Genomic DNA, 25,939 nt, shown 5'->3' with positions numbered 1-25,939 from the left:
AGGAAATTCTTCAGCATAATAAAGGGCATCTATACAAAACCTGGTGTACAGATGCCCTAGTGCCACAGTAGTTAATGTGCTCGACTGCTAACTGAAAGGCTGGCAGTTCAAAACCACCAGCTGTTCTGTGGGAAGATGTGGTAGTCTGCTTCTGTAAAGATTTACAGCTTTGGAAACCCTGTGGGGTTGCTATGAGTCAAAATCAACTTGACGGCAGAGGGTTTTTTTTTTTTTTTTAAATTTTAAATATAAAACCAACAGCCAATAGCATTCGCAATAGAGAGAGGTTGAAAGCATTCCCTCTGAGAATGAGAACAAGACAAGGACGCCCTTTATCTCCACTCCTATTTAACATTGTGCTGGAAGTCCTAGCTAGGGCAGTAAGGCAAGAAAAGGAAATAAAGGTAATCCAAATTGAAAAGGAAGAAGTAAAACCATCCCTATCCGCAGATGATATGATTCTACACGCAGAGAACCCCAAAGATTCCACCAGAAAACTACTAGAACTAATAGATTCAGCAGAGTAGCAGGATAGAAGATCAACATACAAAAATCAAACAGAACTTTGAAGAGGAAATTGGGAAAGCAATACCATTTATAATAGCCCCTAAAATACTCAGGAATAAATCTAACCAGAGACTAAAGGACCTATGCAAAGCAAACTACAAAACACTATTGCAAGAAACCAAAAGAGACCTACATAAATGGAAACACATACCATGCTCACGGATAGGAAGACTCAACATTGTGAAAATGTCACCCTACCCAAAGCGAACTACAGATATAATGCAATCCCGATCCAAATACTAACAGCATTCTTTAACGAGATGGAAAAACAAATCACCTACTTTATATGGAAAAGAAAGAAGCCCTGGATAAGGAAAGAATTATTGAAGGAAAAGAATAAAGTAAGAGGCCTCACACTACCTGATCTCAGAACCTACTATAGTCAAAACAGCCCGGTATCGGTACAACAACAGACACACAGACCAATGGAACAGAATCAAGAACCCAGATGTAAATCCATCCACCTATGGTCAGCTGATCTTTGACAACAGATGAAAGTCCATTAAATTGGGAAAAGACAGTCTTTTTAACAAATGGTGCCAGCAAAACTGGATGTCCATCTGTAAAAAAATGAAACAGTACCCATACCTCACATCATACACAAAAATTAACTCAAAATGGATCAAAGACCTAAATAGAAAACTTAAAATGATAAAGATCATGGAAGAAAAAATAGGGACAACGCTAGGGACCCCAATACACAGCATAAACACAATACAAACCATAAGTAACAATGCACAAACACCAGAAGAAAAGCCAGATAACTGGGACGTCCTAAAAATTAAAAACTTAGGCTCATCAAAAGACTTCACCAAAAGAGGAAAAAGAGAACCTACAGACCGGGAAAAAATTTTAGGCTACAACATATCTGAGAAGGGTCTAATCTCTGAAGTCTATAGAGTATTTCAACATCTCAACAACAAAAAGACAAATAATCCAATTAAAAAATGGGCAAAGGATATGAACAGACACTTCACCAAAGAATAAATTTAGGCAGCTAACAGACACATGAGGAAATTCTCATGATCATTAGCCATTAGAGAAATGCAAATCAAAACTACAATGAGATACCATCTCACCCCGACATTACCGGCATGAATCAAAAAAACAGAAAATAAAAAATGTTGGAGAGGTTGCGGGGAGATTGGAACTCTGATGCGCTGCTGGTGGGAACGTAAAATGGTACAACCACTATGGAAAATGATATGGTGCCTCCTTAAAAAGCTAAAAACAGAAATCCCATATGATCCAGCAATCCCACTCCTAGGAATATATCCTAGAGAAACAAGAGCCGTCACACGAACAGACATGTTCACTGAAGCATTATTCACAATAGTAAAAAGATGGAAACAACCTAAGTGCCCATCAACAGGTGAATGGATAAACAAATTACAGTACATACACACCATGGAATACTATGCAACGATAAAGAATAATGATGAATCTGGGAAACATCTCACAACGTGGATGAATCTGGAGGGCATTGTGTTGAGTGAAAATAAGTCAATGCTGAAATAAAAGAGTAAATATTGTATGAGATCACTATTATAAAAACCTAAGAAAAGGTTATATACAGACAGAAAAAAACTTTGATGGTTACAAGGGGTGGGGGGTGGTGGGGAGAGGAAATCACGAACTAATCAATAGACATGTTAACCTTGGTGAAGGGAAAGACAACTCACAATATAGGGGAAGGCGGCACAACTTGACCAAGGCAAAGTCATAGAAGCTTCCTAGACACATCCAAACACCTTGAGGGACTGAGTTACTGGGGATGAGAGCTGGGGATCATGGTCTCGGGGGACATACAGGTCAACTGGCATAACATAGTTCATAAAGAAAATGTTCTACATCCTACTCTGGTGAGTAGCATCTGGGGTCTTAAAAGCTTGCAAGCAGCCATCTAGGATACATCTATTGGTCCCATCACATTTGGAGCAAGGGAGAATGAAGAAAACCAAAGACACAAGGAAAATATCAGCCCAAAGGACTAAAGGACCACGTGAACCACAGCCTCCACCAGCCTGAGCCCAGAAGAACTAGATGGTTCCCGGATAACGCCACCAACCGCTCTGACAGGGATCACAAGAGAGGGTCCTGGAGAGAGCGGGAGAAAAATGTAAAACAAAATTCAAATTCACAAAAAAAGATCAGACTTACTGGTCTGACGGAGACAGAAGGAACCCCCGAGACTCTGGCCCTCAGACACCCCATTAACTCAGAACTGAAGCCATGCCCAAAGTCCAGCTTTCACCAAAGATTAGACAGGCCTATAAAACAAACAATAGCTCACGTGAGGAATGTGCTCCTTAGTTCAATCCAGTGTATGAGACCAAATGGGCAACACCTGCCCAAAAGCAAAGACAAGAAAGGACAGGAAACCTGGACAAACGGACCTGGAGAACTCACGGCAGAAAGGGGGAGAGGGCTGCCACTTTGCAGGGATCGCCACCAACGTCACCGAACAATTTGTGTACAAATTTTTGAATGAGAAACTAATATGTGCTGTAAACTTTCTCCTAAACACATATTAAAAAATTTAAAAAAATTACTTTGTTTATGCACTTTCAATACCGATTTAGTATACTCTTCATTACTGATTGTGTGAACTGGGGCAACATTTTATCAGTGGCTATGTGGCCTTGTGCCTCGGTTCCCTCCTCTATAAAATGATAAACCTATCACACAGATTTGTTGACAGTGACATGAGTTGATATAACTAAATCTCTGAAGATACTTCCTGCCACGTGATAAATGCAACATAAGGGCTAGCTATTATCTTTATTATGAAGCATCACTGGGCCAACAAGGGATGACGGAGGAGCTGTCACATCTCCTGCTACTCATAGAGAGAGACAGGAGAGTGGAATTGTGAGTCAGATGGGTTAGGTACTCTGTGGCCACATTCCCCAATTACTAGGTCGGGTCCCAGACCTGGGGACTTGCCTCAGTTTGCCCAGGCAGCAGAAGGGGCCCTGCTGAGCACAGTCTGCCTCCTGGGGCCAAGCCCAGTCATCTGGTTTCCCTCTTGCCCTTCTACTCTCAGGCCTGGTTCCTGGGCAGTTAGGAGAGGCTCAGTGCTGGGTTCTGGGCTGAGAAGTAGACCAGCGAGCTCTGTGCAGGTGTATCAGGACAACGCAAATGGCAACAGGTGACCCTGGTTTCCCACTGGTCACTGTTTCCTGGGCAAGATCTCCCTTGGGAACCTCAGGAGGCAGCGAGGGGCTGAGACTGGGTTAGAGCTTGCCGACCACCGTCTGACCACACGGGGCCCCCACCCCACAGCCGAACCACACCCACCAACTCGTCGGAGGCCTGAGGAGGACTGTAGGATGGGAAGGCGAAGGGTAGCACGTCGCTGGGCGCCACGGAGAACCGTGCGGAATAATCACTGTGACCGACGCCAGGCAGGAAGAGGTACTTGGGGGATTTCTCTTCTGTGGGTAAAAACAAAAACAGTACTTTTAGGAGTTTCGTAAAGTGTTTTTATGTAAAGCCACCATTTTTAGTTGCGTATTTGCCATGCGCCAATTAGTTTACAACACATTTCAAAAAGAACACACACACATATATTTTCTTTTTTCATTTTTAGTTCTTCATTCCTTACCTCAACCCCTTCTCCAGCTTTTACAATTTTTATTTTATTTCCACTTCCCAAAACTATAATTCCTAATTAAAGTATCTCTTATGAATACTTTTTGTTTTTCCCAGAAAAGAAAAAGGTTAAATCAAAGAAGTACATGAAGGCATTTTGCGGATATCCACACAGAATTTGCAGGTAAATTTTACAATGCTGTTTTTATAAAGAGAGTTTCTTTATTAAAACTTAATTACCAGAGACAGAAATAATAGTAACCCTCTGCCATGTTATTTTTGGAGTTGAAGGACAAATTATATGGCTGTTATTTTTGTCCCTGGTATTAAATAATTAAAATGCTGCAGAATGTACTGAAAATAGAAAACACACACCTGGATACTGGTGGAGAGACAGGGAAGGAGGGTGGGCTTGCTGCCTGGGAAGGAGGCGAGGCCTGAACTGGGCGCAGAGGGGCAGGTTTTGAGGGAAGAGAGGACCTGGACAGATCAGGGCCTGCCTGTGGACCTGCGTAAGATCCATGGATTGGAAAGACATATATTGGAAGAAGATGGTATAGCTTTTGGACGCCTAGAAGCTACTGAGGATAGGCCTCCAACAGCCCCGGCTAACCTGGGGATCAAAGGGTTGAAATGTCTTTAAATAGCAAAGGCTTATGTCCCACAATACGAGATGAAAAGCTTTCCTTGCAAATGCTGGTTGAGACAACACCAGACTCAGTCAGCCAATCAGCAAATATAAAAGACGACAATCATAGTCCCCCTGGTTTCAAGGGGGTTTGCACACAAGATAGTAGGTCGGAACCACAGTCCGATCTCACAGATGTTACCACTTGGCCTCGGGTCAACTTGTTTACTATCACTTGGGTAGGTGTTTTGGGGAAACTTGGCATGGAGGTCTGCATTACGTGATGTGGTCACCCTCCATCCCGCAAGATCTCCACATCTTAATTTCCAGAACATGTGAATATGTTACCTGACATGGCAAAAGGGACTCTGCAGTTGTGATTAAATTAGGGATCTTGAGATGGAGAGATTATTCTGGATTATCTGGGTAGGTTCAGTGTGATCGCAACAGGCCTTATAAGAGGGAGGCAGGGGGCCAGAATCAAAGAAGCAAATGTGGTGACCAAGAGGTTTGAGCGACGTGAGGAAAGGGGCCACGAGCCAAGGGATACAGGCAGCTTCTAGAAGCTCAAAAAAGCAAGCAAATGGATTCTTCCCTCCAGCCTCCAGAAGGACACAGCCCTGCTGATACCTTGATTTTAAACTTCTGACCTCCAGAACCGTAAGCCACTACGTGTGTGCTGATTTGTTACAGCAGAAATAGGAAAGTAATACGCATGATTTATGGAAAAGTCTTGTTTCTACCCAGCTACCTTCATAATAAAGGAAACTTCTGCTCAGAGAAATCATCAGCTAAGCAGCACTGTGCTTCACAGGCACACCTTACCTAACAACGATTTTTTCCCTTGGCTGACTCTTCCCTTTACGGTCTCTCTGTCCATTTCACGAATCGCACCCAGCATACTGACTAATCGTCGATGAATCATGACCTGCAATTGGAGGGAATAAGGATTTCAGGTTATTAACCGATACATGCTCATTTAGGCATTCAATTTCATTCACTTTCCCCCAACCACAGCTGAGGGCTGAGACCCCCACTCTCAGAGTTCATGGGCAGAGGGCCATGCTGCCCCAGACTGAGGCCGCCGGGACGCCAAGGTCTGGGCAGTGCTGGCTTGCTTGAATACAGAACAGCCCATGCTGTCATCTAGCCTTGTCCCATCCAATTTATGACACCTGATTTTCCCATATCTCCAGGGTGGAAAGAATGACTTCTTTTGGAATGTCTGAATAGTAACCCTCTGCCATGTTATTTTTGGAGTTGAAGGACAAATTGTATGGCTGATTCAGTAGAAACAGGGCCATGAATTACAGGCGATGATAACTGTGTACCACTGTGCTTTGCATTCAGAGCAGATGCTACTGAAGATGTGTTTGACCTACGCACAAGAGCTGGGGCTGAAGGAATCATTCATTCCATGATTTACACTCCTTCCCATTCTGTAAAGGACTCTTTCCTTTAACAGATATTATGAAGTGGCTATTTGGTGCCCAGGGGCAGTGGTGATTCCATGGTAGAATCTCGCCTTCCATGCGGGAAACCAGGTTCAATTTCTGGCCAATGCATCTCATGCATGGTCATCTGTCAGTGAAGTTGAACAGGTTTCAGCAGAGCTTCCAGACTAAGACAGACTAGGAAGAAATGCCCGGCAATCTACTTCCAAAAATCAGCCAGTGAAAATCCTACGGCTCACAGTGGTCCGCTCTACAACCCATCGTGGAGATGGCACAGACCAGGCAGTGTTTTGTTCTGTTGTGCATGGCTTGTCAGGAGGTGGGGGCTGACTCAACAGCAGCTAACAGCAACAACAATGCTGTGCCCAACATGTGTTAGGGAAGAACTGTGCTCCCCCCGTAGGGTTTTCAGTGGACCACTGGAGACACACTGGGAAGCAAGCAAAGGTCCTGCTGCATGGAGCTGACACTCCAAGGTGACATGGAAGAGGTGGGGTGACAATAAACACTTAGATGAACAAACGAGACAAATATCATGAAGACAATGGAAGAGGGTAAATGGACGAGGGCAGGACTGGAGGGGCGTCTGGCCACTGTGCAAGGATAGTCGGGGAAGGCTCTCCGAGGAGGTGACGCTTGGCCTGAGACTTCAACGCTGAGGAGACAGTGACGGAAAGATCTGGGGAAGAGGGTTCTGAGCAGAGGGAATCAGCAAGTGCAAAGATCCTGAGGCAGGGGCAAAGGACAGAGACAGCCAGCATGGCCTTGGAGCTTTGACAGGAAATGTGGATTTTCTTCTGATTGCCATGGGAAGCCTTTGGAGGGCTTTACCAGGGGCAGGATGTTATCATCTTTAAGCTTTGAAAAGACCACTCTGGCCGCTATGCATATGGGGACTGGAAGCAAGGATGGTCCAGGCAAGAGGTGATGGTGCCTGGGCTGTGGTCAGAGCTGCGGAGATGGTGAGACGTCACCTGGCTGGGGACATATCTGGACACAGAACAGATTTGTGTGGCACTGAGGAAAAGAGACCGAGCTGTCACTCAGAACGAAGCACATAACTGGTGACAGCATGCTTTTTTAGGCTGCAGGGCTTGGTCCAGAAGGGATAAGGTGGTCCCGCTGGTGGCGAGCCAGCCTGGCTGGTCTTTGGCTGCTGTTTGCCGACTGTCAACAGCTGTGCCCTCCACCGCCTTCTTCTCACTGAGCATCATGGGGCCACTTCTTGTCTGCGTGTACACAGAGCATGCCCAGGCAAAGCCTCCGCAGGAGACCTGGCTCCCTAGGGGCCTCGCTTGTGGGTGAGCAGGTCACCCGACAGAGTGAGCTCCACCTCTGGAAAGATAGCATTCAACATCAACTTCGGGAATTCTTTATACATATTTGCTCATTTAATCTTCACAGCAACCCCATGAGGGAGGTATTATTATCTTCATCGTACAGATCTGGAGTCCCTGGTTGGTGCAAATGGTTAACATACTCAGCTTCGAACAGAAAGGGTGGCAGTTCAAGCCACCCAGAGGCACCTCAGAAGAAAGGCCTGGCGATCCACTGAAAACCCTACGGAGCACAGTTCTACTCTGACACACAGGTTGTCGCCATGAGTTGGGGTTGGCTCACAGCAGCTGATATTTTTTATTGTACAAATCAGGAAACTGTCATGGAGATTATGTAACTTGTCTAAGGTCAGAAAGCGCATAAGAAGCAACACCAAGAATGACGCGTTCAGGTCTTAGCCTTCAGATCTCCCGTCTGAGGTGGGGCACCACGCCCACTCCCTCCCAGGCAGCCACATTCCAGTGGCGGGGACGAGAGATGCACGGGCAGCATAAGCTACAAGAGGCACAAAGGAGACCCCTAAGCGCTAAGCCTTTCAAGAGCTGTTTCTTGGAGGAAAGGTGGACTCCAGCTGTGCCCAAGAGGCATTATAGTTGGAGGATAAGGAGCAAACACACGGATGTGTAGTCAGAACGCGCATGACGTGTTTGGAAGAAAATGAGGACTGGGACACAACAGGGACAGTGAGGGACCGGAGAGGTGTGGCTGCAGCCACACAAGAGGGTCACCGTGAGCCCCTGTTAACACTCCAGGCTGAGAAGCCTTCATTTTACCCGAGAGCAGAAAGCCACTGGAGGCTAGAAACGTACCAGGGGGAAGACCAGCATGAGGGTGAAGAAGGTGCCTGGACATTAGAGACGAGACCCCACAGGGCCACAAGGGTTCTCAGTTGTTCTCTCTAGAAATAACTGATCCAAACCCCACTGTTCGAGAATTACCACATGGCCAGGCAATTCCACTCTTAGGTGTATACCCAAGAGAACCGAAGACATATGTCCACACAAACACATGCATGTAAACATTCATAGCAGCCTTATCCATAACAGCCAAAAGGTGGAAACAACCCAAATATCCATCAGATGATGAATGGATAAACAAAATATGGTATATCCATGCAATGGCCCATTAAACCCAAGAAACCAAACCCGATGCCGTCGATTCTGACTCATGACGACCCGATACGACAGAGTAGAACTGCCCTGTAGGGTTTCCAAGCAGCGGCTGGTGGATTCAAACTGCCAATCTTTTGGAAGCAGCTGGACGCTTCATCACTGCACCACCAGGGCACGTTACTCAGCCATAAAAAGGAATTAAGAGAGAGAAAAAAGCATGAAATATGGATACGTGCTACAGCACGGGTAAGCCTTAACACGCTAAGCGCAAGAAGCCAGTTACAAAGGCCACGTGTTGTTATGATTCCATTTATAGGAAGTATCCAGAATAAGAAAATCCATACAGCTAGAAAGTAGTGTTTGCCTGGGGCCAGAGGGACAGAGGTGTTGAGGCATGATGCTAGTGGGCACGGGTTTTCTCTGCCGAGTGTGGAGAATGTTCTAAAATTAGATGGCGCTGATGGCTGTACAATGCTGTGACTGTACTAAGTACTTCTGAGGTGTACATTCTACAAGGGTAAACTTTATGGTCCCTGCAGAAGGACATCATGCTTGGTAGGGTAGAGGGTCGGCGAAAAAGAGGAAGACCCTCAACGAGATGGCCTGACACAGTGGCTACAACAATTGGGCTCAAGCATAACAAGGACTGTGAGGATGGCGCAGGACCGGGCAGTGTTTCGCTCTACTGTACATGGGGTCGCTGTGAGTCAGAACCGACTCAACGGCACCTAACAACAACAACAAATTTTACAGTATGTAGATAACAGCTCAATGAAACTGTCATAAACAAAAAAATCCCACTGTTCAATTTTCTTGTGCTGAGGATTAAACAAATCAGAGTTTCAATCTGGGGCTGAGACTGACCTTGCGTGCCGCCTGTTGAAACCGCCTTAGTGCTCTGAACCTGTTGGCCCAAGTGTTGTTAATGAGTGGATCAAAGCTGGGATGAAATTCCTCGATTTTCTGTGAACACAAAATATTGGCACGTTTTAAACTTTAGCTCTTGGCGTAAGCATCTAAAGAGAAAACAGAGTATTATTTTACAGCCTGATCCCAAATCAAATTATTCGTTGTTCATTCTGCCATGTAATTAGCATTTATTAAAGACTTCCAGTGGACATAGCACTGTTGGGGATACTTCTTGAGTTGCAAGCTGAAAGAGGAAGATGGGGTTTGGTTTTTAGCTGGGGAAATTCAAACAAACACGTGTGACTCTGAGGACAAAGGATAAAGGCACGCAAAAGTCAACCCCACGTGGTGGGCGCCGCCCAGCATCGGGCCTGAGAAGAGGAAACTGAGATTCGCTGGGAAGAACGAGGACTGTCTGGCTGGCCCTGCACGCCAACGCTGCACAGCACCCCTGACGTGGCCCACGCGGGCCTGGAATCAGTGAATGAACGAGGAAGGAGGGACCCCGGGGTGCACTGACTCAGCCAGAGTCAGTGTCTGGAGCAGTTAAACTTTAAATTTGCCCTTGCAGAAGAGATAAAGGGAGGACGAGCATATTCTTGAAGTGGCAAGGTAAAAGCAAGAAAGTGGTTAAAAAAAAAAAGGTGGTGGAGGGGACCATAAAAACTTGACTGAGGGAAGCAAAGGGCCATGGAACGGGACAGGAGACGGGGCCTGGCTTTGAAGTCAGAAAGCCTAATTCCAGCTCTAGTGTTCGCTGCTGGCTCTCACATCTGCCAAACAGAAACGTTCACACCTACCTCAAGCTTCTTCGAAGCACATAAGCTAACACACGTGAAAGCATTTCGTACATAACCAAGTTCTGGGCTCTCAAATTTGAGTGGGCGTCTCAGTCACCTGGAGGGCTGCGTCAAGCACACCTTGCTGGGCCCACTCCAAGAGTCTCCGATTTATCAGGTCAGGTGGGGGGACCCAGGAGTTTTCATTTCTAACGAGTTCTGGTCTAGGGACCACACTTTGAGAACCACGGATCTATGCAAACATTGAGCAAGTTGGAGTAGACTGAGCAGATCAGTGTGAAGGAAACAACGTAGGTTCTCGAACAGGAAAATGACATGAAGAAAAAGCCATCGGAAGTCAACTATTCTCACGCTGGCCCACGCAGTAAACTGCGCAGGAGGAGGAGGAAAGGCAGGGTGAACAGATCACCTGTTTGTTAGCTGACGGTCAGACATGAAGGGTGGATTCAGGTGTGGCCTGTGGAAGAGCTACCGGCAAGACTTCGTGGCCAGACTAGGTGCCAGAGAGAAGAGAGGAGGTAAAAATAACTCAGCTGTGGCAAAACCTAGTAAAGAAAAGTGAGGGCAACGGAGATGGGGAGGTTAGGAGGAATTTTTTCACTGGTAAAATGTAAAATTTGGGTTTTAAAAGGAAACTGTGTCCTAAGAGAGGACACCAGGTGGAAGGGCTACTGTCCCTGTTTCACGGTTGAGCACACTGAGGCACCAGAGCTAAGAGGGCTTTCCCCAGGTCCCATATCCCTGGAAGAGCAGGGACCAGAACTCCGGCTTCTGACTTCCGACAATCTTGTATCCTTTCTACCCAGGGGAGGGAGGCAGTACCTGCGGGCCTGCAGACAGGGGCCTGGAATGCCACGGGAAACGGAAAAGGGAGAAGAAGAAAAAGTGAGGGATGGAAGGGAGGATCCGAAGCACAGAATGCTGCTAATTTCAAGGGAAGAATTAATTCCAAGTTTGGATGCTTTACTTACAGACACATAGTAAAAAGCATTTTGGAAATGTAAGCATATTAAAAATGACTAAATATCTCTTGGTAAAATGGTTTCTACAGAATTATTAAGTGTTTTTTTTTTAATTTTTAATAAGCATATAAGAGTTGCCAATCGTAAGATTATAAATAAAGGAAAGTTACCCACGTCTTCTAGGTTGCGAATAATCCGTTTGTGGCTAACTTCCGTCCTGAGTCGCTCAAATTCCTCATTCTCAATGGGATCTCCTCGATCTAGCTGGGTTTTTTATCGTGAAAAATATTAAAGTTGAATACAAATGCATAAGACTTTGGCTTTCAAACTGGTAGAAACCCGTTAAGCAATTGGTCAGACCCAGCCGTAGAGTTAGTTCCCCCTGGGAGTGGTGGTGAAGGCACCTGCAGGCTAATGAGTTCATTATAATGACATCTAACGGTACGCAAAGGGGGCGTTTATAGAAGCCCAGGCCTGATGCCTCCTTTGTGTGAATAGAATAGAGGATAGCGCGTCCAGAAGTTATCCCTGAGGCATTTAAAAGTCACAAGAAGAGTTTTAGGAAATCTTGTTATTTTGGATGTACATAGGAAATTTAATCTCCCAGTGAAATTTTAAGCTCCTCAGTTGATTAGCCATGTATTGAGTATTAACTAATCCACGTGATTCCCCTTTTTTCTGAGAGGTGGTGGTTGGAGAGGCCTTCGGGGCCGGAAAGGGACCTGCCTCTACCCTTGGAGTAACTGTCTCCAAGTTGCTTCCTTACCCCACCTGCTTGCTTCCCAATGGGCCTCTGGCCCAAGCTCCTCATATCTGAGCCTTCTTTCCTGCTCCCCGGGAGCCATGATGACTCTGTGGAAGGCTTGGCTCAGCGTATGCACACGCTTGCCTCTGCGCAAGGGGGGACCATGCACACTGCACATCTGGTTGGTTTTTGCTGAGTCTCTGGGTGCTGCAAATGGCTAAGCACTTGACTACTAGCTGAAAGCTGGTGGTTCAAACCCACCCAGAGGTGCCTCGGAAGACAGATCTGGCAATCTGCTGCTGGAAAGAACCGACAACAATGACTTCTACTATTTGTTTGTTGGGAAACTTCTAAAACTAATTTGGCCCTTAGGTACACTGTTCATAATCACTTCTGAAGACTTAACCGGGTGGAATGTGTCCTGATTACCACACCAACACTCTGTTCAGATCTAAGAGAGTTAGTTATATTACGGTCACCAGGGTGGTGAGCTGTCTAGCTCCTTTAACACTGCTTTGAACATAACAGAAGTTGGGTTTGAGATTGTGGATCTTAGGTGCAAAACACAAATTTTGTGGGGAGAGATACAGACCACCACCACTAAAAACAAAATAAGCTATTTAAAAAGAGATTGGCAGGTAGGTTGTCAGTGGGGATAAAGAGGAGGAAGTTTTCTTATATCTTTATTATTAAAACTTTACCTGTTTATGATGAACATTTCAGAATTTAATATTCTTGATCTTCTCCCCTGAGTAAAAAGCTCAACACCCTTTAGGGTTTACGCCATCCAGCTGTACGGCTGACTCCCCACACCACTCCTGCCATCCCATCCCTACCACCTCTCTTTTCCCAACCTCCACCATATGTCTTTGGATGCTCCTTGTCACTGGTTCATCTGCCAGGGCTCAGCTGCCAGGTGAAATCCCTGGACACAGAGAATAGAGTCTCTACAACACTCGGTCTCCAACTACGCTGGGGCCTCAGGTTGCCTGCTCATTCTTTCACTTGTCCTTTCCTTCTATAATTGTTCTTTACCCCGAACCTAGTAATATGCTCAAGTTCTTCCAACCCAGAAACCCCTTCCTTGACCCCTCATTCTTCTCTAATTGTCCATATGATCACTCTTGGCCCCTGCACGTCTCAACTTCTCAAAAAACTATCTGCTTCCTCACGTCTACATATTCCTCTAAGGAGCCCTGGGGGCGCAATGGTTAAGCGCTTGGCTGCTAACCAAAAGGTCAATGGTTCAAACCCACCCAGCGGCTCTGCATGAAAAAGAGCTGGATTACAACCTAAGAAACCCTAGTGGGTAGTTCTACTCGGTCACGTAGGATCACTGTGAGTTGGAATTGACTTGACGGCACACAACAACAACACATTCTCTGACTGATCACAGTTTCACTTTTTACCACCACAAGTCTACTGAGATGGCCATCCCTAGGGCAAACAATGACCTCCAAACCGCCAAACGTGCTGTGTATTTTCAGGCCTCCTCATCCTGGAACCTTCTGTTGCACTTGTCTGATCCCCATCCTTGTACTTGAAGCTCACTCCTCCCTTTGTCTCCTTGTTGTCCAACTCTCCTGACCTTTGTGGCCACTAGTGGTCCCCTCTGCTCTCCCCTTAAATCATGAAATTCTCTAGATTGTCTTCCCGAAGCCACTGCCTTTCTCTGCTATTCACTTTTCTTGGGCCACCACTTCTGCTCTGCAGTCTCCTCCTCCATCTCCACGCTGATCACTCCTAAGCCTCTGTCTTCAGCTCAGACTTGCCTCCCAGCTGCCACCTAGATGCCCCATCACCCCAAATGCGTCATGTCTCAGACTAAACTCTTCATCTTCCCCCAAGCCAGACCTTCCTCCCATATTTGAGATACCATTTACAACCATCAATATGCATCCAAGCTGGAAACCCAGGTGCCGTTCCATCCTCTCCCTTTCCTTACCCCTCCCCTCGAATTTGTCAATCAATTATATCTCTAACATTGCACCTCATGATGCGTCTGTGCCTCTCTGGACCGTGCCCTTTTGAGGGTAGGACACCATAGCTTAGTCACTAGTACTGAATCTAAACACACTTATAGAAGAATAAATAGCTGAGCTTGCCTGGCAACTAAATGCTGGCAATTACAGCCTTAAACGTCACATTGACCTGGCCATAGCATATTTATGTCACCTCTATGCCCTGGTGGCACAGTGGTTAAGAGCTCAGGCTGCTAACCAAAAGGTCGCCAGTTAAATCCACCAGTGCTCCTTGGAAACACTATAGGACAGTTCTACCCTTTCCTATCGGGTCACTATGAGTTGGAATTGACAGCAATGGGTTTTTTTTTTAATCTTTATAAAGTCAAGAGATACACCACTATGGTGCTGATAGAAAATACTTGATATTTTGTTTATAAAACAGCATTCAAAGCATCTTAAAAATGCACCAGACTAAATTTAAATGCAAATCTAATATGCACCTCTCGTAAATGCTGAAACTTATCAATGTAGTGTAATGATTTTACATTCTTTAGTTTGTCTTGTAAGAAATAAAAAAAGAGAAATTTATCCAAAGATTCTAAATCTAGGAGGGAAAACGTACTCTATATGAAAAATATGTTCATGTCTGACAAGATGCATAGGTTGTCCCTAATCCATCCCACTCATTGCTACCACGTTAGCTGACCTGAAGCTCGCTTGCAGCCCCAAGCTTAGAAATGTGAGGACTCTGCAAGGCCCACCAGATGAGCCCAAGGCCCCACCACGGCTTCCAAACCCCTCCCACACGGAGCCCCAGCCCCAGCCCCAGCCCCTGGCTCCGATGGCCCATGTGTGGCCTATGTCCTAGCCACCATGGCTCATCCCCAGGGTTCCCTGCACCCAGCTCTCTGCCTCCCAAGCCATGGTGAGGTCAGGGGTGTTCCACAGTCCCCTGAGTTCCTGTTTCGACTCTACCCACCCTGAGCCTGCAGCTGTGGCCTTGGTGTCCCAGGCGTGGCCCCCTCCCCTCAACCCAGTTTCCCCCTCTCTGCTCAGCCCCTTTGAGTGTCTCTGTCATGGGAGTTTCTGTTTGGATCTGGTCCAGCTTGGCTCCTGGTCACTGTCTTTGGGTCTCTCTTGTCTTCACACTTTGTAGATCACAGACACAGGCACCTCATGCCCGTAATCCAGCCTGCCTTTGAGCCATTCCCTCCATCCGGAATGCTCTCTCCTCGTTACTACTTCTCGAAATTATACAACATCTTCCAGGAAGCTTTCCAACTAGAGAAGCTCTCTTTCCCCTCTACTTCTGAGTCCCCACAACACTCAGTACAGGCTTCTCGTGACATTTACAGCCAGCCTTGATGTACAGTCAGCAGTTCACTTGCCATCAGCCTCCCCCTCTCCCACCTTAACTGTAAGCTCTCTTTCTCCTAATACGGCATCTTGCGTATGGCAGGAATTCAAAACATTTAGGGAAATAAATGGTATCAAGGTAGCAGTGATTCTGACCTTATATTTTGCGCATGCTCTCTGATGTTCTTCGATAAGCTCTCTTTTTAATTTAAAAGATACGGGATCTTTACCAAGGTGCACCTGCCTGGGGAGAAGAAAAACAACTTCCAAAACCCATCGGAATAGCACGGTCAACTTCAGGAGGGAACGTCTTAGCTACATCCCACAACTGAGGAGGCCTGCTGAGATACTGGAGAGGACATCATGAGGGGGAGACGTTCTAGACGCTTCAGCAACATAACCACGACGAATAGTGCGTTCTATAAAGACCAAAACCAAACACCAAACCCACTGCTGTCATAGCGACCCCATAGGGCTTCCAAGGCTGTCGATTCCTATGGAAGCAGACTGCCACTTCTTACTCCCGCGGAGCCACTGGTGGTTTTGAACTGCCAACCTTCGGTTCACAGTGGATTGCTTTGACCACTGCACCACCAGGGCTTGTAGTCTGTAAAATGAAGCTTATATTCTAGTGACAGTTACTAAAATATTTATGAATAAAAAAAATCTGAGTGCTCAACATCATTAGTCATTAGGGAAATGCAAATCAAAACCACAATGAGATACGACTTCACACCCACTAGGATGGCTATAATTAAAAATCAAAACCAAAAGAAAATGAAAATAACAAACGTTGGTGAGGATGTGGAGAAATTGGAGACCTCATTCACCGCTGGTGGAAAACAGTTGGGCAGTCCCTCCGAAAGGTAAACGTCGAGTACTGATACTCGCTATAATACGGGTGAACCCTGAAACCACGCTGCTAAGTGAAAGACGCCAGATGTGAGACGACGTGCTGTACGAGCCCCCTTACACGAAATGTCCAGAAAGTAGATCAGTGGTTGTCAGCGCCAGGGGGAGGGCGGAACGGGAAGTGACTGCTTAATGGGTATCGGGGTTCATTCTGAGTGATGGAAACGTTCTGGAATTCGATAGTGGCAAGGATTGCACAAATTGTGAATATATTAAAAACCACTACACTGTACACTTAAAAGTGCTTCAAGTGGTGAATTTTATGTTATGTGAATTTTATCTCGATTAAAATAAAATCTGGTATTAAATGTATCAATCCTGGAGCTTGGCACAGATCCAAAATAAATAGTAGCTATGATTTAAAGGGTGAGGGGGGTGTCTGAAGAGCTTCTTAGAATAAAGGAGACAGAAGTGACATGAAAACTAAATGCAAATCACATGATCTTTGATTGACCCTGGATTCCTCTTTTCCATAAACAAAAAACCCCAGCTATAAATGACATTATTGCAACTGGGGCAATCTGCATATGGACTATTATTATCATATAATATTGTATCGATGTTAAATTTCTTAGAGGTTATTATGGTAATGTAGAGTATGTTTCTGTGTTAGGAGCTACACGATGAAGTATTTAGGGGTGAAAATTCATGATTGCAACTTGCTTTCAAATGATCAGCAAAAAATAGGGCATATGTTTGTGTGTGTGTTCATAGGGGGCAGTAATGTGGCGTGATGTTGACAATTAGTGTACCTAGGTCAAGTATATACAGTTGTAACTTGCAGGTTTCAAATCTTTCAACACAAAATCTTGGGAAAAAATATTAAGTGAAAAACACAGCATACAGAGTTGAATTTAGGTGTGACTTCAAGTACGTTACAAGTAAGCCGAGAATGAAGAAAATGCACCAAAGCGGTAATGGTGGGGTTACAAGTAATTTTTTTTTCTTTCCCTATACTTTTTTTAAAAAATATTTTCAGGCTTTCTACAATGACAATGTATCCATTTTATACAGTTGGGGAAAATTATTTTTAAAAATGATCTTCAGTTACTTGGCATACTTCTCATTTAACTGAGGCCAGACCATGAAAAGAGACGTTGGTGGAAGCAGACGGACTTCTGTCAAAAACAAAGCCCATTCCCATTAAAACAGGGTAGCAGCGTGGTGGAATCACCTTCTCTGAAGTCCCTCGAGATCAGATCAGAACATATTCTTATCTGCACCAGTGGAGATGCCTGGTATAATCTGGTATTTTTTAACAAATTGTGGAAAAGGTTCCATGTTGAGCACAGAAGCACAAATAAGAATTCTCACATCTGAACTTTAAAACCTCCCCCAGGGCCTGCCCCACTCCCATCCCAACCCCAGGTTCATTACCCTGCAGCCCTGGGCTCTCTGGAGGGTATGGGGGGCACACAGCCCAGGGCACAAGGTGCTTATGACGGGGTGAGAGGTGATGGCGGACGTCGGGGTGCTGAAGTAACCCAGACCCGTCCTGGTGTGAGGAGCAGGCTGGCAGTGGGGCTCCGGCCAGCCTCTCCCACAATTCCCCTTGGTTCTGCCACTGTCTAGTCACACCCGGGAAAGAGGAAGATTAGGTCACGTTAATTTACTCCCACTGGAAGGTTTATTTTGAAATAAAAGGGCCAGTGGAGAGGCGAGAATAATCACATTCCCCTAAGGGCATCAAATGGTTTTACGTTTCACTGTGTCTCACGCATAAACAGTCATCCCCTAAAAACAACCACACTGTCACGTGCTACAAAAATCGATCGATATTTACCACTTAAGGTGATTTTTGGCTTCTTCGTAAGTGTCCTGTCTGACTTTCTGTTCAAAGAGAGCTTCCTTCATTTGTCTTGTTTGTGAGATCTCATTGCCTTGGTCCAAAACTGAAGGCAGGAGCAAAGAGTGATCAGATCAGAAGCATTTGCCCAGAGAAACTCACATTCTAATGGCGAAACCCAACGGCCAGCTAACCGACTCTTGTTGTTTGCAAACAATAATTGTGAGAAGCAGGAATCCCCTCATATCCTACCCGGGGGCTGATTTACAGTGGATCAACTGGTTACCTTCTCTTAATTTTCTGATCTTCAGTTTTCCTGGTTCTTGGTTTAAAACGGTTGCCACGGCAAATGGATTTGATAAATCTACTGGAAATCTCAAGTTCTGGTATTCAATTTCCTAAGAGACCCGATCAGGAGGGAAAATTAATTGTTTTCCTTCTGCCTCATTCCTCCATCATCTTTAGGATAATGCCTACTTTACCTTAATCTTCTGAGGCTTTGCCTTTGCTGGTGGTCTGTGAAAATATATACGTGTCATTGTCTTCTCTGGAGGAACATTTACTTTCTTAGAAAGAGCAGTTAATCTTTCAAATTCTTCTAATCTATGGTTTAAAACAGATATTAAATTAGTGTATCATCCAACAACTCAAAGCTCCTATTTTTATGCTCTTTCTGATAATAGCATGACTTGCAGCCCATCAATTATTCTATCTAAACTGAAAATAAAGCTGTGTGCTAAAACAGTGGTCTACTAAAATAAACACGATGTCAGTATATCGGAGTTTAATTATACATCAAAATAGCCCACCCATGGCTGTTCTTCCTTTCATTCCTAGAGAACACAGCAAGTGAAAAACATAATACAATGAAAAATGCTCAAGCTCTAGCATGGTTAATTTTTAGGCTGTTGGTTTTCAACAGCTAAATTTATTACATTTTAAAAATCTTACATTGATTTATCTTCTTAGTTAAAGAACAATTATGCCCACTATTTGTGGCGAGATCTTTCAAAAGAGATCCAGACTAATGCGCTGGATCTTATCTGTAACTGAAAACTGCCTCGGGACATAGGCAGATGGAGACGGTGCCCCTAACGTGCCTACAGAGGCTATTCTAATAAGCCAATTGCCCTTGAGTGGATTCTGACTCATGGCGACCCCATGTGTGTCAGAGTAGAACTGTGCTCCACAGGGTTTTCAATGGTTGATTTTTCAGAAGTAGATCACCAGACCTTTCTTCTGAGATGCCTCTGGGTGGACTCAAACCTCCAACCTTTCAGTTAGCAGACAAGCGCGTTAACCGTTTGCACCCCTCAGGGACTCCGCAGAAGCTAAGAGTGGTTTATTATGAGATGTAGTAAAATCATGTTGTAGTCAGAAATGCTCCCAATGAAGCACTTCTTTAACCAAGAATGTGTGAATACTGGTTTTATAGGATTATGCATATCCATGACATTACAGAAATTAGGTAACTAGTTTCTGTGGAGTTGATTTTGACTCATGGAGACCCCATGTGTTTCAAAGTAAAACTGCACTCCATAGGGTTTTCACTGGCTGTGGTCATTCCGATATAGATCACCAGATCTTGCTTCTGACGTGCTTTTGAGTGGATTTGAACTGTTAACCTTTCAGTTAGTAGCCAAGCCCTTAACCGTTTGCCCACCCAGGAACTCCATACAGATATTAGGTAGGAATATATTAATATTCATTCATTCTGACAGTCAATATGTACTTGCTGAGCACCTGCTGAATACACCCCACTGGGTACTATGGGATATATTCTAGCAATCTCTGATCTAACATCCACCTATTTAAGAGTGTCCTCAAAGGTCCATGGCATGGAAGAACTTGTCATCTGCTGAAGCCCACACTGACTGATGTGTCCTCACGTACGGGGATGAGGCATTAAGCTGGGGAGTGAGCTGTGTCCCAGCATCCACATCTCAACTCAGCTTTGACGTCACCTCTGCTGTAACTTCTGGGAGCAGTATTGAGGGTGTGAAAACCAGGCTTGTAAAGAAACGTGACTGCTAGTGCTGATGACGGAAATGAAGGGTCTAAGAAGATGATAAACTCAAGAGTTACACGTGGAATTTGGCGGTGCTAAGCTTAGGACGTGAGTAAGTCCACACGCCCTATCCTGAAATGAGAAAAGCAATCTGAAATTTTCCAAAACTACTACAGCCAGGATAATTTTCTTCCTTTATGGTAGAATCTGTATGTTATAGTACTATCTGCAATTTGGGGAGAAATGTAGGTCTTGAGACATAGTCCTTGAAAATATCAAAGTATGTTAAACATCACAATCTTAAACGCTAGCCGGGAAACCAAAACATGTCACAGTGAAATCTGTGAGAGCTGGAACGAAGTGCCTTGTGTTTCCGGGTCTCCCAAGTTTTCTGCCTTTGACAGGGTAGACCACCACGCTATAGCTCTCTATTAGCGGAAAACATTTGAGTTTTTCTTCTCTGACAGGTTTCCACCTTACACAGGTTCCGGCTTACACAGGCTGCCCTGTAGTTTAGAAACAGTGCAATCTACGTGTGTATTGTGCTTCTACTGTTCGAGGGTGTGCTCACGTATCTGAGAACGAGTCTGTGGAAGGACATGGACAAGTGAAAACCCCCCTAGTAGGAAGCCGTTTACACACTGCAGCACATGACACGAGAGGGCAAAGAACGCTTGGCTAGGCCAGTATCCGACATGAGAAAAGTGAGCGCCGTTCTTCATTTGTATTCAATTCTACTTGTTTGCTGCCCAAGTGATTTTGGTTTCTTGCAGGGTTTGGGTTCAGCAAACCTCACTAATACCCCATAGTTGATTTAGGCTACTTTGAATTTGAGGAAGAAAATCATGGAATAAATGTATAATAAAGCATGGCATTAGATCCTATTTTGGTATAAGATTGTTACTGAATTTTAATATGTCCAATGGCGTGAATATGTGGCATGTCCCTAGGTATGGAGGGAAGAGGAGGAAAGTCAAGATATTTATTTTTAATTTTCCAAGTAATTTTAAGGATTTTCCAAGATTCGTATTTATATCGTGACACTTTTCCTTTTAACTTTTATAAAAATCATGTGCATTAGGAAAAAAACTTACAATATTAACTATGTACACTGGGATATAAAAATACCACTCACACTCAAATGACAATGGAAGCTCAGAAAAGATGTGTCATGGAATAAAAATCCCATTTCGCATCGTTCCTCTAACTTGAGCTTTGCTGGCACTTTAAAAAAAAAAAGACTCCTGTGCGGCACATTTCACTTCTGCCCTTGTTGTGCATGACTTACTTCTGCTCCACTTTTGTGAGTATCTCAGGGTGTGGGACATTTCCTACGGGGCTTGGCACTGGGCATTGCACACAGCAGGCACTCAGTTAGTTATAGTGTTGTATTTAAACTTTAAAAATAGGTATTTTGTTCCGGCCTTATTATTAACATTTTTGAATAGGCAGTAAACCAAAAACCCATTGCCATCGAGTTGATTCTGACTCACAGCGACCCTATAAGATAGAGTAGAACTGCCCCATAGAGTTTCCAAGAAGTACCTGCTGACCCTCTGGTTAGCAGCCACAGCACTTAACCACTACGCCACCAGGGTTTCTGCAGTAGGTGATCAAAAATTCCAACAGCACATCAGCAGTAACCGGTGAAAAGAAAGCATCCCTCGAAAAGCCCTTTCTCTCAGTCATTTCTAGCCCCTTTCGCAGGAGCAACTGCTGCTACTGGTATAGAGATATTCTGTGCACCAATGTTGTATTTTAAAATATACTTTACGTTCATTTTAAGTAAGTGTTTGATGGCATTCTATCACAAGAAAGAAAAACAGAATGGAAGAAAGAAGATTTGGATTTTTAAAAACAATTTTCAGAATAAAGCCAACATTCCAAAGAAGCCATACTTCAAACCCATGTTGGGGTAGCATGTCCCGGTGACCACACATTCGTAAGGCTGGGAGTTGAACTGTGAGATCCACAGCTGCACTTTGATCTGTGCAGTTCCATACTGAAACGGTGTGAACTTGACAGTCACATTCACCTTCCCATTAGCCGGAATTATTCCTGAGGGGAAAAAAATGAGATAAGGTGATACACTCTCTTCTTGCCAATTCCAGTCAAACAGACTGACACACGCAATATACTCTATTATCTTCATCTAGTCTTTTCATTAAACACGTGTGAATAGACTTCTGCACTTTACATGGATCTAATCTATCAATTTCTACATTAATCCTTTATAATAATTATTTGACTGTATGTATATATTACATAAAAACCCATTGCCATCAGGTCGATTCTGACTCATTGCGACCCCATGTGTATCAGAGTAGAACTGTATTTCATAGGGTTTCAATGGCTGATTTTTTGGAAGTAGACTGTCAGGCCTTTCTTCCAAGGTGGCTCTGGGTCGACCTGAACCGTCAATCTTTCAGTTCAGCAACGAAATGCATTAACCATTTGCACTACCTCGGGACTCTTATATGATATATATCTACATATACATATAGGTCAGCTAAAATATATATATATCATATAGTATACATGATATACAATATATATGTATACATCAGCATTAGTGAATCAAAAATAAATTTCTAGACCTATAATTTGCAAGACCAACGACCTATTCATTGGAAACACCTTTTTTCAACAACATAAACAGTGACTATACACGTAGACCTTGCCAGATGGAATACACAGGAATCAAATCGACTATATCTGTGGAAAGAGATGATGGAGAAGCTAAATATCACCAGTCAGAGCATGGCCAAGAGCCAACTGTGCAACAGACCATCAATTGCTGATATGCAAGTTCAAGATGAAGCTGAAGAAAATTAAAACAAGTCCACAAGAGCCAAAGTACGACCTTCAGTATATCCCATCTGAATTTAGAGACCATCCCAAGAATAGATTTGACGCACTGAACACTAATGAACGAAGACCAGCTGAGTTGTGGGATGACATCAAGGGCATCATACATGAAGAAAGCAAAAGGTCATTAAAAAGACATGAAAGAAAAAAAAAAAAAAGACCAAAATGGATGTCAGAAGAGACTCTGAAACTTCCTTCTAAACTTAAAACAGCTAAGAATGGAAGAAATGATGAAGTACAAGAACTAACAGAAGATTTCAAAAGGCATCTTGAGAAGACAAAGTATTATAATTAAATGTGCAAAGACTGGATTTAGAAAACCAAAACGGAAGAACACACTTCGCATTTCTCTGGCTGAAACAACTGAAGAAAAAATTCAAGCCTGAGTTACAATACTGAAAGACTCTATGGGCAAAATCGAGCCCTGGTGGCACAGTGGTTAAGAGTTCGGCTGCTAACCAAAAGGTTGGCAGTTTGAATCTACCGGTCACTCCTTGGAAACCCTACGGGGCAGCTCTACTCTGTCCTATTGGGTCTCCATGAGTCAGAATCAACTCAACGGCAATGAATTTGGTTTTCTTTTTATAGGCAAAATATTGAATGATGCAGGAAGCATCAAAGGAAGATGGAATGAATACACAGAGTCACTACACCAAAAAGAATTGGTTGACGTTCAACCATTTCAAGAGGGAGCATATGATCAAGAGCCGATGATACTGAAGGGAGGAGTCCAAGCTGCACTGAAGGCACTGGTGAAAAACAAGGCTCCAGGAATTGATGGAATACCAACTGAGATGTTTCAACAAATGGATGCAGTGCTGGAAGCACTCACTCGTCTATGAGAAAAAATTTGGAAGACAGCTACCTGGCCAACCAACTGGAAGAGACCCATATTTGTGCCCATTCCAAAGAAAGGTGATCCAACAGAATGTGGGAATTATTTAACAACATCATTAATATCACATGCAAGTAAAAGTATGCTGACGATAACTCAAAAATGGTTGCAGCAGTACATCGACAGGGAACTGCCAGAAATTCAAGCCGGATTCAGAAGAGGATGTGGAACAAGGGATATCATTGCTGATGTCACATGGATCTTGGCTAAAAGCAGAGAATACCAGAAAGACGCTTACCTGTATTTTACTGACTATGCAAAGGCATTTGACTGTGTGGATCATAAGAAATTATGGATAACATTGCAAAGAATGGGAATTCCAGAACATTTAATTGTGCTCATGAGGAACCTGTACATAGATCTAGAGGCAGTCATTCGAACAGAACAACGGGATACTGAGTGTTTTAAAGGCTGGAAAGGTGTGTGTCAGGGCTGTATCCTTTCACCATACTTATTCAATCTGTATGCTAAGCAAATAATCCAAGAAACTGGACTATATAAAGAAGAACAGGGCATCAGGATTGGAGGAAGACTAATTAACAACCTGTGATATGTGCAGATGACACAACCTTGCTTGCTGATAGCAAAGAGAACTTGAAGCACTTACTGATGAAGATCAAAGACTGTGGCGTTCAGTACGGATTACACCTCAACATAAAGAAAACAAAAATCCTCACAACTGGACCAATACGCAACATCATGATAAACAGAGAAAAGATTGAAGTCATCAAGGATTTCATTTCACTTGGATCCGTAATCAACACCCATGGAAGCAGCAGTCAAGAAATCAAACCATGCATTGTGTTGGGGAAATCTGCTGCAAAAGACCTCTTTAAACTATTAAAAAGCAAAGACGTCACTTTTTTTTGGTTTTTTTTTGCTATTTTACTTATTATTTTTTTTATTGTATTTTAGATGAAGGTTTACAGAACAAATAATTTCTCATTAAACAGTACACATATTGTTTTATGACAATATTTAACAGCCCCATGACATGTCAACACTGTCCCTTCTCGACCTTGGGTTCCCTATTACCAGCTTTCCTGTCCCCTCCCGCCTTCTAGTCCTTGTCCCTGGACTGTTGTACCCCATTAGTCTTTTTGTTTTATGGGGCTGTCTAATCTTTGGCTGAACAGTGAACCTCGGGAGTGACTTCATTACTGAGCTAAAAGGGTGTCCGGGGGCCATGTCTCGGGGGTTTCTCCAGTCTCTGTCAAGCCAGTAAGTCTGGTCTTTTTTTTTTTGTGAGTTAAAATTTTGTTCTACACTTTTCTCCAGCTCTGTCTGGGACCCTCTGTTGTGATCCCGGCCAGAGCAGTCAGTGGTGGTAGCTGGGCACCATCTAGTTGTACTGGACTCTGTCTGGTGGAGGCCTTGGTAGTTGTGGTCCATTAGTCCTTTGGACTAATCTTTTCCTTGTATCTTGTGTTCTTCATTCTCCCTTGCTCCCAAAGGGGTGAGACCAGAGGAGTATCTTAGGTGGCTGCTCACAGGCTTTTAGGACTCCAGATGCTACTCACCAAGATAGAATGTAGAACATTTTCTTTATAAACTGTATTATGCCAGTTGAGCTAGATGTTCCCCAAGGTCCTGGTCCCCAAAGCCCTCTGCCCAGCAATTCAGTCCCTCAGGGAGTTTTGGTATGTCTATGGAGCTTCCATGACCTTTCCTTGTACAAGTTGTGCTGGCTTCCCCAGTATTGTGTACTGTCTTACCCTTCACCAAAGTTACCATTTATCTATTGTCTATTTAGTTCCCCCTCATCCCTCGTAACCAACAAAGATTGTTACTTTTTGTGTGTAAACTTTTTCATGAGTTTTTACAGTAGAGGTCTCATACAATATTTGTCCTTTTGTGATCGACTTATTTCACTCAGCATAATGTCCCCCAGTTTCATCCATGTTATGAGATGCTTCACAGATTCATGGTTGTTCTTTATCATTGCATAATACTCCATTGTGTGTATGTACCATAGTTTGCTTATCCATTCATCTGTTGATGGGCATCTAGGTTGTTTCCATCGTTTTGCTATTGTGAACAA

At 44.0% G+C, this 25,939-nt stretch overlaps 1 protein-coding gene across 1 annotated transcript in view; it reads right to left on the bottom strand.

Moving 5' to 3' along the window:
* Window positions 1–25,939, bottom strand: part of CFAP221 (cilia and flagella associated protein 221) — a 154,211-nt gene that overhangs the window by 40,079 nt on the left and 88,193 nt on the right. Inside the window, exons 8-16 of the mRNA XM_004389683.2 lie at window positions 22,034–22,193; window positions 18,610–18,730; window positions 18,414–18,525; window positions 18,125–18,233; window positions 15,586–15,673; window positions 11,539–11,628; window positions 9,558–9,656; window positions 5,615–5,717; window positions 3,868–4,004 (exon numbers count right to left, since the gene is read on the bottom strand). Of these exons, the coding sequence (XP_004389740.1) occupies window positions 3,868–4,004; window positions 5,615–5,717; window positions 9,558–9,656; window positions 11,539–11,628; window positions 15,586–15,673; window positions 18,125–18,233; window positions 18,414–18,525; window positions 18,610–18,730; window positions 22,034–22,193 (1,019 nt within the window). The remainder of the gene's footprint in view (window positions 1–3,867; window positions 4,005–5,614; window positions 5,718–9,557; window positions 9,657–11,538; window positions 11,629–15,585; window positions 15,674–18,124; window positions 18,234–18,413; window positions 18,526–18,609; window positions 18,731–22,033; window positions 22,194–25,939) is intronic.

The sequence above is a fragment of the Trichechus manatus genome, unplaced genomic scaffold (assembly GCF_000243295.1).
Source record: "Trichechus manatus latirostris isolate Lorelei unplaced genomic scaffold, TriManLat1.0 scaffold00255, whole genome shotgun sequence".
NCBI lineage: Eukaryota > Metazoa > Chordata > Mammalia > Sirenia > Trichechidae > Trichechus > Trichechus manatus.
The sequence above is the reverse complement of the archived record's forward strand: the minus strand, read 5'-3'. Positions and strand labels throughout refer to the sequence as shown.